This window comes from Megascapheus bottae, chromosome 9, assembly GCF_031878675.1.
Source record: "Megascapheus bottae isolate mThoBot1 chromosome 9, mThoBot2.hap1, whole genome shotgun sequence".
Classification (NCBI taxonomy): domain Eukaryota; kingdom Metazoa; phylum Chordata; class Mammalia; order Rodentia; family Geomyidae; genus Megascapheus; species Megascapheus bottae.
The window spans coordinates 12504597-12517627 of NC_143517.1; the positions used below are offsets into that span (position 1 = coordinate 12504597).

The following is a 13031-nucleotide window of genomic DNA, read 5'->3' on the forward strand; positions in this document are numbered from 1 at the left end:
ACTAAAAAAAGTTAGCAACACTATCTCCTTTCTTTAATATAAAGCACATTTAAAAATTGCAAGACAGTAGGCAGAAATTCTAGCCCAGAGCAACTGGAACCAATCTAAATCTTCCCAGAACCTTTGCTTTACTTGGGAAAATAAAGTAAAGCCTTTGCTTTGCTATGTATGGGTGACTGAGCATATACATTAAAAATGGCACTAACAATGGAGAGATGAAGATATTTCTCTTGCTAAGAAAAGGAAAAGCATTCATCTGTAGATCAAGGCTGTCCAGGGAGCTCAAATAACACTGAAGAGAGAAAATACCCGTCAGCACAAGTTAAAAGGGAAGGCAATCCTACAGCTTCCATTTTGAAACAAATGATCACTAAGCAGGACAAAAATGATGTCTTAGAGACTGATGCAAGAATGCTTAAAACATATCTCCAGTTGCCTACCTTGAAGTACCTCTGATAAATTATAACGGAAGTCCTTTGCTTTGGCTGCATGCATGTAAAAACATGAAAATGGTTACTTGTGATTAAAGGGTACACATATGTCAAACCTCTTCTCTTCTTTCACATACATTCCCTAGCAACACAGCAGTACAAGCAAGTAGAGAACCATTCACAAGTTTGCCTGAACTAAAATTCCGTTAGTCAACTCATCTATTAGAGACACACTTTCTCTAAAGTCAGAGAGGAAGAATATCAGTGAACGGCATATTTTATCATTCACTCTTGTCCCAGCCCAAGGAAGCAAGCTTTAAAATAATAAGTAAGGCAGGAGAGCTAATGGGCAGGAGAGGGTCTTATGTAGGTCTTTTTCCATTGTGCGTCTCCTTGATGACTCAAAAGGAAAGCTACTCTTCATAACTTGCCAAAATGTCCATCACTGATGAACACATAAGCAAAATATGATATGTCCAGATGATAGGATATTATTCAGTCATAAACTGGAATGAGGACTGAACCTTGAAACACAGCAATGTTTCTAGGGAAAAGAAACAAACACAATGTATAATGGCAAATACATGCCATGCTCTAGACAGGTAAAACTACAGTTACAAAAAGAACAGTGGGGGAGGGGGAGAGGAGCAATAAAACTATTTTAAAATTAGATAATGATAACTGTTGCACAAAAAATAAACATATTAAAAGCCAGTTATGTAGTTTTATCTCAATTTTTTCTAAAATGGTAAAATTACAAAGAATCAAACTATAAAAATCATGAAAAATTATAGTGATTAGGTAAAAAACAAAAAAAAAACAAGAAAGGAGGGAGAAAGGAACAAAGGCACACAATAAGAAGTAGATCAGTGTCAGGTACCTGGTTCATAGCTACTTAACAGGAGAATGAGATCAGGAGATCAGGAGAATGCAAGTGTATCAGCTAGGGCAGAACATTTGTGGGAATCACACATCTTCCCCTCCACCCCCGCCCCAGGCTCAAAACAGAAAGCTGGGCACAGTGGCAAACACCCGTGGCTATTCCAGCTACGGTAGGAAGCCTAAGTTATACTAGCACATACTAGGGCAAACAATCTCAAAAACAAACAATATGAAAAAGATCTAAAGGTATAGCATAGCAGAAGAGTGCATGCATGGTAAATACAAGGCTCACACTCAACCCCAGTTCCAGCAAAAACACATGCAGCCGTAAAACCCCTCAGAACAGCATACAAATCAAACCAATCTCCAGTGTTATCAACATACTCATCCTAACACATGTACATGAGTATGAACACTCACATGCATATACATACATACATAAATATGCACACACTTTATCTCAACTGAGACCTGAATAGATATGCTTTGAAAAACCTTCTTCACAGAAGGTATAGGTAACTACATTAATTTCTGTCCTTAAGTAAATTCAATGGTTCATGATCAAGAATTTTAAAAGTTAGAGTATAATGACGTTAAACAAAGTCTATATATTATTTTTTATATTTAAAACTTAAAAGCCACTCCTCTAAGGTAGCCAGAATGACATTTTTTGTCTTTCAGCCTACTGAGAAACATTGCAAGGCTAACAATATAGGACCAAAACGATCAGTAAAATATCTTCGAGATTTCTAAGGGATGTAACTTACCCTCCAGCAAATTCATATCAAGCGTGCCATAAATCTTACCTAGGACTTCCTCATAATCAACCAGATCAAACCACACGACAGCCACTGATGCCCACACTCCCAGCAACGCAATGACCATAAACCACGTGAAAAAGGAGCTTCCAGAAAGTCCTCCTTTCCTCCCATTCTTGTGTCCTCCATGCTTCGTCTCTGTTTAAAAAGAAAAGAAATGTAATATGTCAGCCTATTCACACCAAACTGTTGTCTTCAATAATTCAATTGATTGTGTTTGATATAATCTTCACCTAAATTCTCAAAACATTACAAAGGAAATGAAGATTTTGTTAACAAAAACAGACATTCTGAAGTATGGAACTCCAATTCTAAAATAATTGAAGAAATAAAGTAATTGATAAGCTAATAATTTTCTAAGAAATATACTGACTTGTCATATAGATCTCACTTAAGTTCTTTTATCAAAATCACTTTTATAGCAGTTAACAATGTATCAAAAACGTAATGGAATCAAATAGCAATGTAGCTGACCTAAGAAATGGATGGGATACATTGCTATTTAGTTTCTATAGAATCTTAAAACCCCTGGTAACTGCCAAAGAAAATAATTCTCCAAAAAAGAAAAACAGGGCAGAGAAAAATAACCACTAAGACGAAGGCAACTAGTATGGAAACACAGAGGGAAAAGAGCAGCAAAACAGAACAGCAATTGGGTCCTTCATAGAGAGGCAAGGGAGGAAGGATAAAGCTTCTTCACAGTTGGCTTCAATGCAGAAACAGCTTCGCAATCTGCTGACCACCATTATCATTTATCACATTTCATTGCTAGATATGCCTTAGGGTCCTCTGGAAATATTCTTCAGACAAAAATAAACAAGAAACATCAAAGTCAGTGGCAGCTACAAAAAGGACTTAGCTTGGTTCATAAAAGGAGAGACCCTCATACTCAAATTTCTCTTAAAAAAAGAAATGTCGGGGCCGGGAGTTTGGCCTAGTGGTTAAAGTGCTTGCCTAGCATGCATGAAGACCCGGGTTCGATTCCTCGGTACCACATACATAGAAAAAAGCCGGAAGTGGTGCTGAGGCTCAAGTGGTAGAGCTCTAGCCTTGAGAAAGTCCAAGGACAGTGTTCAGGCCCTGAGCTCAAGCCCAGGACTGGCAAAAAAAAAAAAAAAAAAAAAGAGAAATGTCTAGTATATAAACAACAACAAATAGAAAGGTTATATCACATTCCAAAATGCCATCAAAGAAAATGAAAAGCTCTTTAACCAGCTGGGACACATCTGTGAAGTGTTGGTACATGCATTTTCTGTACAGTGCTTTCAAATGCTTTGCTGTATACGTTCTGTTTCTGCAGGGAGAGGAAAGATATTTTTGGAAGTTTAATCAGAAAATGCTAGTTCTATGTGAGTGTTCCTCACCCTGAAAAATATCTGACATCCCTGATTTCCTGGAACTCAAAGGTAGGTAGGTCCCAAGGGTTATAACATATAAAAATATCCCCTAACATGTTCATGTATCTCTTACATGGGGTAGTGCCTGGCTAAACCACTAAGACAAGGATAGGAATAATGATATTTTAGGAAAATATGAAGGGATTCTTCGAGGGTCTGTAGCACAATTAAAAAGTAGAATACACTATGCACTCTGCAGTCTTAAATGTAGAATGTCAAAGGGCCAATGTAAAAGTTTCACAAGCTCCTACTAGTTTTAATATAGAACCCACCTTTGAGTTCTATGGCCAATTTTAACTGCAAAATAAATACTACTATTATTTCCCAGTGGCTCCACTCAAGAATGTACTGAGAATACACTGTTCTGGGAAAAAAATGTAATATACTGTTCTGAAAAAAATAAAATAAAATAAATTCTTAAGAGGCTATTCAAGCCAGATGGGGTAGCAAATGCTGTAATTCTAGCATTTGGGAGTCTAGGGCAGTAGTTCAAAGCCAGCCTGGGCTACATAGTGAGAACTCATCTTAAAAAATATTTAAAAGCGGCCAGGAATTTGGCCTAGCTGTAGAGTGCTTGCCTCACATGCAGGAAGATCCAGGTGTGATTCCTCAGTACCACACACATAGAAAAATGCTGTGGTTTAAGTGGTAGAGCTCTAGCCTTGAGAAAGGCCAAGGACAGTGCTCAGGACCTGAGTTCAAGTCCCAGGGGTGGCAAAAAAAAATAAAAGAATAAATAATAGTCATATTTTTCAAATCTTCTAAGTCAATTTTTCAACAGCCTATAACAACTATCTCAATTTGAGTGTGTGTATGTGGTACACTGAGATAGATGGACTGATTTATATTTATATACACATATTTATATACAATTAGGCTTATTTATTCAGCATATTTGTCAACATTACATAACTTTTGTCCAATAATTAAGCTTTCTATATACCAATAAAATATACCCAAATAAATATAAAATATAATAGCTAATAAACCAGGACTGATACTTAAAGTCAAAAATCAATTGTCTTTCATAACACAAGAAGGAGTAAAGTTCTAGAGGTATAACTCAAACTGTAAAACAACAGCCTGGAAAGAATAAAACCTTGGGTTCAATCCCTAGTACTGCCAAAATCAAACAAAATAAAAGGCATCAAAACAAAACAAATCAGTAAAGCATCATTTATCCAACTCATGTCACTTATTGAAGGACCAAAAGGAATAAGAAAAAAAAAAAGCCAAATTTGAACTAAAGAATCTTTTTTCAACTAGAGTTTGTTTACTTTTCTTCTTCCATACTTTCATTTTCTTTTTTTCCAGTCTTGGGGCTTGAGCTTTCTCAAAGCTAGCACTCTACCACTTGAGCCATGGCACCACTTCTGGCTTTTTCTGTGTTATGTAGTACTGGGAAATCAAACTCAAGGCTTTGTGCATGCAGGGCAAACACTCTACCACTAGGCCACACTGCTGGCCTCTGTTTACCTTTCTTTTAGGAATGATTCTAACAACTTAACAATCAAATTTCCTAGTTTACTGAGTGAAATTTCAGAGTTAAACACAAACTAACCTAAATGAATTACATCACAAAAAGCTAATGGAGGATGGGCTAGAAAGGGTTTGGGTATCAGCAACAAGAATAGATAGGCAATCCAGAAAAGTAGAGTCATGGAGGCCATTTATAATGGAGTCCTGTAGGCACACAGTCCTCAAAATAATCTCTATAAGGTAGTATCTGAAGCGCATATGGGTTGATATTTACATATTATTTTACTCTATTTAGCAACGAATTAATAATTTTAGAAACATTTTCACTAAAGATAGTTCCTCAGAAGATGTCACTTTAAAAGGTAACAGTTATATCATCAAAGGCGACTTCATACAGAAGTAGCTTTATCAATAGCAAACAACATGTAGTGGCTATATCCCTTTGTAAATATGGTGGGCCTGGTCCCCTAGGACGGCTCAGTTTCTCTCCAACTGGACTGAAGAAGAAAACAGCATGGGCTTATTAAACCTCCCTAGGCACACTTGATAGCAGTTCTTTGTCACAAAGATATTCTAGAAGAATACTTAGTGGTTGCTCCTAGTTTCTAAAATTGGAACAAATGCAATCATTTCATTTTCTGGCTCTGTGTTTTGACAGTTTCAGGCACTGTTTCCCCAAGTGAATCCTGTGTTGAGGATGGATGACTTGGTTCCTTTTCTCTCCATTCCGTCCCATCAAAAGAATGCAGCCGCCAGATGAGATGTTTTCAAAGTACTGCTAAGCACTAAGAATTACCACAGTGTGCAACAGTCCCAAAAGTTCAGAAGAGATAAAGCTTAGGGACAATGTGGTATTCTACTTACCTGGTCAGAAATGGGACATGAGAAATGCCATCTCACCTGAGGAGTCACACTGGCCTGCTATTAATTAAATCATATAACAAGCATTGCTAAATCCTCAAAGTGATCTCTAGTACAAAGCGGTAACTGAAGCTGATATGGATTCTGTCATTCATATATTTTAATCTGATGATATTATGTAATATTGTCATTCATAATAGTTATTAAGCAGATCTATCACTTTAAAAAGTAACAGTTATATTATCAAAGGAGTGTTTGTTTATACAGAAGTTTTTATTATGACAAGGCTTTCATATTTACATAAAATGCATGGACTAAAGGTTAAAAAACCCTTTTAAAGTTATTTTAGGCTAATAATTGCTGAGCAATTCACTTATTGTTATTATTATACTATAATTATAACTTGGGGATGGAGGGGCTGGAGCTCAGGACCTGGGTGCTGCTCTGAGTTTTTTCACTCCAAGTTAGTCCTCTGTCACTTAAGCCACAGCTTCATTTCCAGCTTTTTCATACTTAATTGGAGATAAATCGCACAGATTTTCCTGATCCTTAGATCTCATCCTCCTGAGAAACTAGGATTATAGTTGTGAGCCACCACTGCACAGCTCATCAATTATTTTTTTATGGTATGCGATATCCCTGGTTGGAAGCCTGTAACTATTTTAAAAGTTATACTGAAGCAACAGCTGATTTTACCTAAGTATATAGACCACAACATCCATGAACAAAGGAAGAAATATCTTCTAAAAAGAAAAAAAAAAAGGTAAAGTCGGGAGTTAGCTGTGGTGGAGTTAGCTGTGATGGAATATATCAACATATCTGGAATCCCAACACTTAGAAACTAAAAATCTGTCCTTCAGGAGTAACAAAGCATGCACTGTAGCAGATTAATAAAGTGCCCCATTTAACCAATGATTCCAAACAGCAGTCTAAACAATAATGTGCACACTCTTCTGGTCTACCAGAATCTTTTCATTGCTACTTTTCCAGCAGAGAGTTATAATAAGCAGTCAGTCTTCAGGTGTCTTACTTTTTATTAATATCAAGTTTCATTATAATGAGCTAGTAAACTGCTTTAAAATAGTAGGAAAGCAATTTACTCGTGAAATAAGGAAAAAACAGACTTCTAACAAAGTACATTCATATTACTAAAGAATACTTGCAACTTAAGATTCAATTTTAAAAATAAAATGAATTTCAAGTGTCTGGGATTTCTGCATTTATCATCTGCTTCTCAACTAGGTCAATCTCCATATATGGACTTAGCTTGAACCAACTAGATCTGTTCACAACTACAGTATTGTACTTACATTACTTAAATACCCTGTCGTTTTACATGAGATCTAAATGTACACAATCCTTTTAATTTACTGTAATTAACTTGTAACTCTAATAAAGACTATTTTTCAACTTTGTAAAACGTAGCCTCTGGTAGTAGAATTAAAACATTACTAAAAGATCACTCATAAAATCAAGCCCCATTCCAATTAAAGACAGATTATTACATGGAAAATTAAACCACTGTGAAGAGCCAGTGTCTCAGGGAATTCAAAATAGAAAAGGTAGAAAACAGCCGCCATGCACTTAGCCAAAAATATTTGAGCAGAGTACAACTGAAAATAAAGCAAAACGTTGCCAACTAATTCCAAAGCCACTTTTACCCCAGACAACATAAATATACCTTTATCTTCAGCCATTTTGACTATCTTCAATCCATGAATAATATATACTGAAGTAACGAAAAATCAAAGCACTCACAGCAGGTACTGGGCATTCCCTATGCCCTTCGCTGCTAGAGCTAGGACTGGCCAGCCCTGCTCAGCCACGGGCTCTAGAACTGAAATTGGACCCAACTGAAGACTGGTGACTCTTGTCACCAGTTATTTTTAGAGGCCTCTACCTCTTGGCCACAGGCTACACAAATCACTCAGGCTAAAATGCTGTCCTGACAACCCTAAAACCTTCTACACTTGAGATGAGTCCTGTCTTTTCCTACCCCCAACCCTGAAAAATTTAAACAACACTAGGGAAAGAGAAAAAGGAACAAACTGTGCTACCAGTTTTGTTTTTTTGGAAACAGGTTTTAATTGCTTCAGCTAAAGTACCCAATCATACAGAACTAAAAGGAACCCCACTATGGCCTCAAGCCCAGAAACAGCTTGATTTGCCCCATAATCTTAATCAAATGCCTTCAAGTCTATTAACTCATTTGTTTGAATGAAATGGAACTATAAATTGAAAGAAATTAATTAATACTCCGGAATTCCAATTTACAGCTTAACATAGCAAAAATAAACAAAAAACCTCAATACAGAAAGAGGAAGAGAGGGCTGGGAGGGTTGAAATGTCTGAAAGGGAAAACAGAGAGGAAGGCTTGGAGAAGACAAAAAAATCTTGAGCAATGACAATAGTGACCTAGGAAACATCTCACAAAGAGAACTAAAAACAGATTATACAACCACTTTCTCATTTTTTTTCCTATTTCCCAGCCTCATGTCTAAATATTCTCTCCTGGGAAATACAATCAACCCAATTTTTTTCACTGTTCTAAAATTAGTAGTTCACTAGAATTCATTAGAGCGCTAGTTAACACATGAAATTAATTTAGCCCAAATAGTATCTAGAACAAAGTAACAATGCTGTGAATAAATCTAATATTTTTATTTTACTCCATTATAGGCTTCATAAGCAAACTAAACATTTCAGTGATCTGAAGAACAATCACAGACCAAGACACTAACATTTGATGGACTGAACGGACAGGGTAAACTTGGTTTCAGAAACAACTAAGTAAAAATGCCAAGCCTCTTGATGTCCTTTGACTGAATGCCATTCCCTGCCCCCTCTGTACCACGATTTGACTGACAGAAGTCTGTGCTTGCTTGGAATATTAAAGGATAATCAATCTGTTGGTCCCAGCTTTAAGACGGCCCAGCATCCCACTATTAAACTATTCAACAAATACTTGGAGAACTTTCTTTTGTGTTTGGAGAGTCTGAGGGTGTCAAGTTTCTCTTTAAGGGAAGAGTCATAGAAAACCAAGCCACAACACTTGCACAAGCCAATAGCCTGGTATGGTTTCAGACTCATCCATGGATTTGTTTTCCAATTTCTCCATTTGGAAGAAATCATCAGATTTCTTTCTGAGCTTCAATTTCCTCTCTTGATATAACTGTGCGTACACAGACTTGCTGAACTCACTCACACAACAAAGTTTTTTAAATCACTTAAGGCTGAGGCATGAATCTCTTGGTTCCCAGTTCACAGCTCTGCTCATACTCTCCTTTACCCCCCAGAATAGCTGGACTTACAAAGGTTCCTTCTCTTTCTTTATCAGGCTGAACTAGGTCCTCAGTATCTAGATGTCAAGGTTGTGACCAAATGCTGAACTGAAAAAATACTCATGGCTATTAGGTTAGGGTCAATCTCAAACTTAGGGTGTTTTTCACCTTTTCTTCATGAAAAAATCCTGAACATACTCACATACCCAATAGTTAACCTTCCCTCTCTTTTGTCTTGTGCAACAGTTCCATAGTTATTTTGTCAAAATACCTTTCCTTCTCGGTTTTGTTATGATAATGGCATATCTGAGTGGTGAACTGGATGATCATGAAAACCCTAAAAAGCCATTTGTCTCTCACATTTATTGAGGCAAAAAATAAAGTCTGAATTCTCTTATAATGCCAACTTATGTTCCTAATATTTATGGGCAAATTTTAAAGTAAGTTTAATTTGTATATAGCCAACCAACATGTTATAGTAAAGACAACTAAACTAATATTAACTATTAGTAGTAGCAACTGCTGGAATCAAGAACTTATATATCCAAGCAAAGACCAGACTTCTAACAGGTGCTCTGAGATTATAAATAGCCTGATCTGACTCAAGACCACAAAAGCCAACACCCATGTCCTCTGAGGCAAGACTACTTCCCTCCAAAACCCACCAGAGGAAAAGCCATCAGCCCTCTCTAGACTCAATACCTCCCCCTTCCTTCCCCTCCTTCAAGCTCTTCCATTCACAACAGTAGATTCTGCCTATTAGAATCACGAATGAATGTCTCAGAACACAGACTTCAGTTCTCCTTCCACTGCCAAGATTCTGCACATCTGAAATGGCACCCAGGAACTGGCTTGTCTTAAACCCAACTGATAAGAAGCTGCGGGCATAACAACCACCTATAACAACAGAGTTATGTTGTTCTTTTAACTTGCACAGATAAGACAGCCTGAATGCAGAACAATGACTAAGAGATTGGGAAGTGGGAAGGGTAGATTGTTGGCTGGATCTGATCAGTTGCACCCTGTATGCATTTACTGAAATAGCATACTGATATTTCACATATATAAGCATGTACAATTAACACATTAATAAGTAAAGCATGCTATGTAAATCCTCCTTAACAATTTGGGTCTGGTATAAAAGGAAAAGAGTTCTTGCTTTAACTAATGTCCTTACCTCCACAAACATAACTACCACAAAACCCTATTCCTGAGGCCCATACCATCCAGTCTCACTATCTCACTCCATGTTTATTAGTCATCACATCCCACCTGGCTCCTCCCCAGCCATCCTACCCACAGCCACCTAGTTTCAATGCCCATTCCTGGAGCTAATATGATAGGTTCCCATCCCTTCATTTCTTCATTCCCAAAGACTTTGTTCTCTTCTATTCTATATTTACCATAGCTCCTATCTTGAGTGTAAACTCAATTTAATTCACTCTCCTCATCACATCTTCATTATTACTGAAACATTTCTGTAGCTATTCTGGTGTAACCATCCTTAACATCCTAACCATTCAGTGACCTTGCTAAAAATTATTCTTCTCATTTGAACCCATCATAAGGCCTGACAGTTCTCATGAAATACCAGAAATACAATTATTAAAAAAGAAATTTTTCCTCTGCATGTGGTACCCAAAACAAGCAAGTGGTATTATCCTTAACATAATATTAAGTAGCCAAGATTCCTGAAATAGCAAAAGGCAACAGCACAGACACTAGGTAAAACCTACTTAGGGGGGTAAAACCCCCTCAACTAAGGAAAATCACCTTCACATACCAAGGTTTCAGATCTATCACAACATGATGCATAAAAAAAGGAAATGGTCACATTGTGATCACAACCTATTCTTCCAGCTTGTCATCCAGCTTGGATGATCCAGCGTAGATCTTGTATTTCTTTAGCTTCTACTTTCTTCCTGTCCCCTTGCTATGGCGTGACTATGGGCGGCATACCTCTAGTGATCCATGGCTTGGTCCCCAGTGTGATTCAACTGAATGAATCATGGGCTCATCAGGAGGTGGGCCTTTCAGAAATGCACAGGGTCACTGGGGGGTGTTCCCTCCAAAGACACTATGGGACCCCACAGTCTTCTCAATTTTCCTAGCTCATGAAGTAAGAGATTTGCTCCACCATGTACACATACCATGATGTGCTGCCCTCAGCACAAGCCAAAAGCATCTGGACTAGAATCTCCAAAACCTTAAGTTAAATCATTTGGTTGAGGTATTTCACAAGGGTAACATCAAGTTGATTAACACATCCTTCATCTTGTACGCTCACATTTTCCATCTAACCACAAGTACACAGTGCCTCATTTAAATCCCTTACTAACACAGATGCTCTACCTTACACTGTATCAGTTGGCTCTGACTACCTGTTTGGATGCACTCTTCCATGATCATCATAGCAGCAGGGTACCACAATGAGAACCAGTAACCCAACACAGTGTGCCAACCTCAGCTAGGCAAGGAAATGGCTCTCAAGCCCACCACATTCTTTAGAGCACTCACCTTCCCACTGTCTGTAACAACTGTTTAAACTTTCCTATCCTTAAACTATTCCATCTTATCTTAAAAACTTCCATAGCCTCTCCTTCCACAGAAAAGGTAGAAGCATTAAGCAGGAAATGTCTGACTATGCAATGCTAACTGTCCTCACTTGTACTCACCTGACCCAACTTATCCCTCACTTCCTTAGGTCTATTTCACTGCCTTTACTTCCGTTTCCTCTCACCATGGCCAACCTGTCTTCCAGCTTCCTCTCACAAACACAATCTTCAACACAACTGTAACTTCCTCAACTCTCTTCCTATATGTAATTGTCCATCTGGCTTCCACACATGACTCAAAGGCAGAAACTCTACTTGTCACACAAATGACATCTGTGTCATTAAATGTAGCAGGAAGCTTTCTGCCTTCATCTTGTTTTGAGTCCTTCGTAGAATTCTCCATCTTTCATACATATTCTTTTCAATTTAGAATCTTCTAGTCTTCCTACCATTCCTCTGGACTTTCTAATTTTCAGTCTCCTTTGCTAGGTCATTCTTCCCTAGTAGATTTTGGAGGAGAATTCTCTATATTGGTCCTATGCCAATCTTCAAGCTAACTTCAGCAACTTACAGGGCCCATTTTTTTTTTTCTTTCCTTTGGCTCCCAAACTACCTACCTGCCTCCTCAGTATTTTATCTGAAAGACTAACAGAAATCCCAAACTCAGCATATCTGTGATTAGCCATCATCTTTTCTCCTCTCCTCTTTCACATACTAAATCAACAAACAATATCTGCTACAGTTAAAAACCGGAGATTCATCCTTGACACTTCTGTCACTCATCTCTGAAGGTATTTTTCCATCTGGTTGCTGCAAATAACAACTATTCCAAAATGAGGATTCTTCTTGTATCTCTGTTTATTGTTTTTTAAAATTTAAGTATTATATGTTCAAGTCATGAAATGACAAACCTTGTCAAGAAACAAGTTTCTGCCTATCAAGTGTCACTGATCCAAACTCAAATTGTTATCATCTCCTAAGTAACTTCAATCCTTAATAACTTTCACAGTAGCAACCAGAAGTTTCTTTCTTTGGGGGGGAAAGGGGCTGGGAGGAGGGGTGAGGAGGAGGTGGAAAGTACCAAAGCTTAACTCACAGAAGTGAGATCTCTCTTGCTTAGTCTTTCTCGTTCCTAGATAGTGCTCTACCATTTGAACCAAACCTTCAATCCAATTTTTTGTTGGTTAATTAAAGACAGATTCTTTAGAAAAACAAAGTGAAAACTTAGTTTAGCCACCCACACAGACTGTGACCAACCCCAATAAACCTTAGTTACTAAAGGCTTCAATGGGCTCCGCAGATGCAATACTTCCTATAATATGTAACA

At 37.6% G+C, this 13031-nt stretch overlaps 1 protein-coding gene across 11 annotated transcripts in view; it reads right to left on the bottom strand.

Moving 5' to 3' along the window:
* Positions 1–13031, bottom strand: part of Asph (aspartate beta-hydroxylase) — a 192244-nt gene that overhangs the window by 157393 nt on the left and 21820 nt on the right. For 4 of the 11 annotated variants that reach the window (XM_090338864.1, XM_090338860.1, XM_090338870.1 and 1 more), the window contains exons 2-3: positions 2120–2269; positions 441–485 (exon numbers count right to left, since the gene is read on the bottom strand). In XM_090338864.1, coding sequence (XP_090194990.1) covers positions 441–485; positions 2120–2269 — 195 coding nt within the window. Of the gene's footprint in view, positions 1–440; positions 486–2119; positions 2270–7549; positions 7844–13031 lie in introns of those variants that run through there. The other 7 variants (XM_090338865.1, XM_090338861.1, XM_090338862.1 and 4 more) reach the window with 6 other exon arrangements.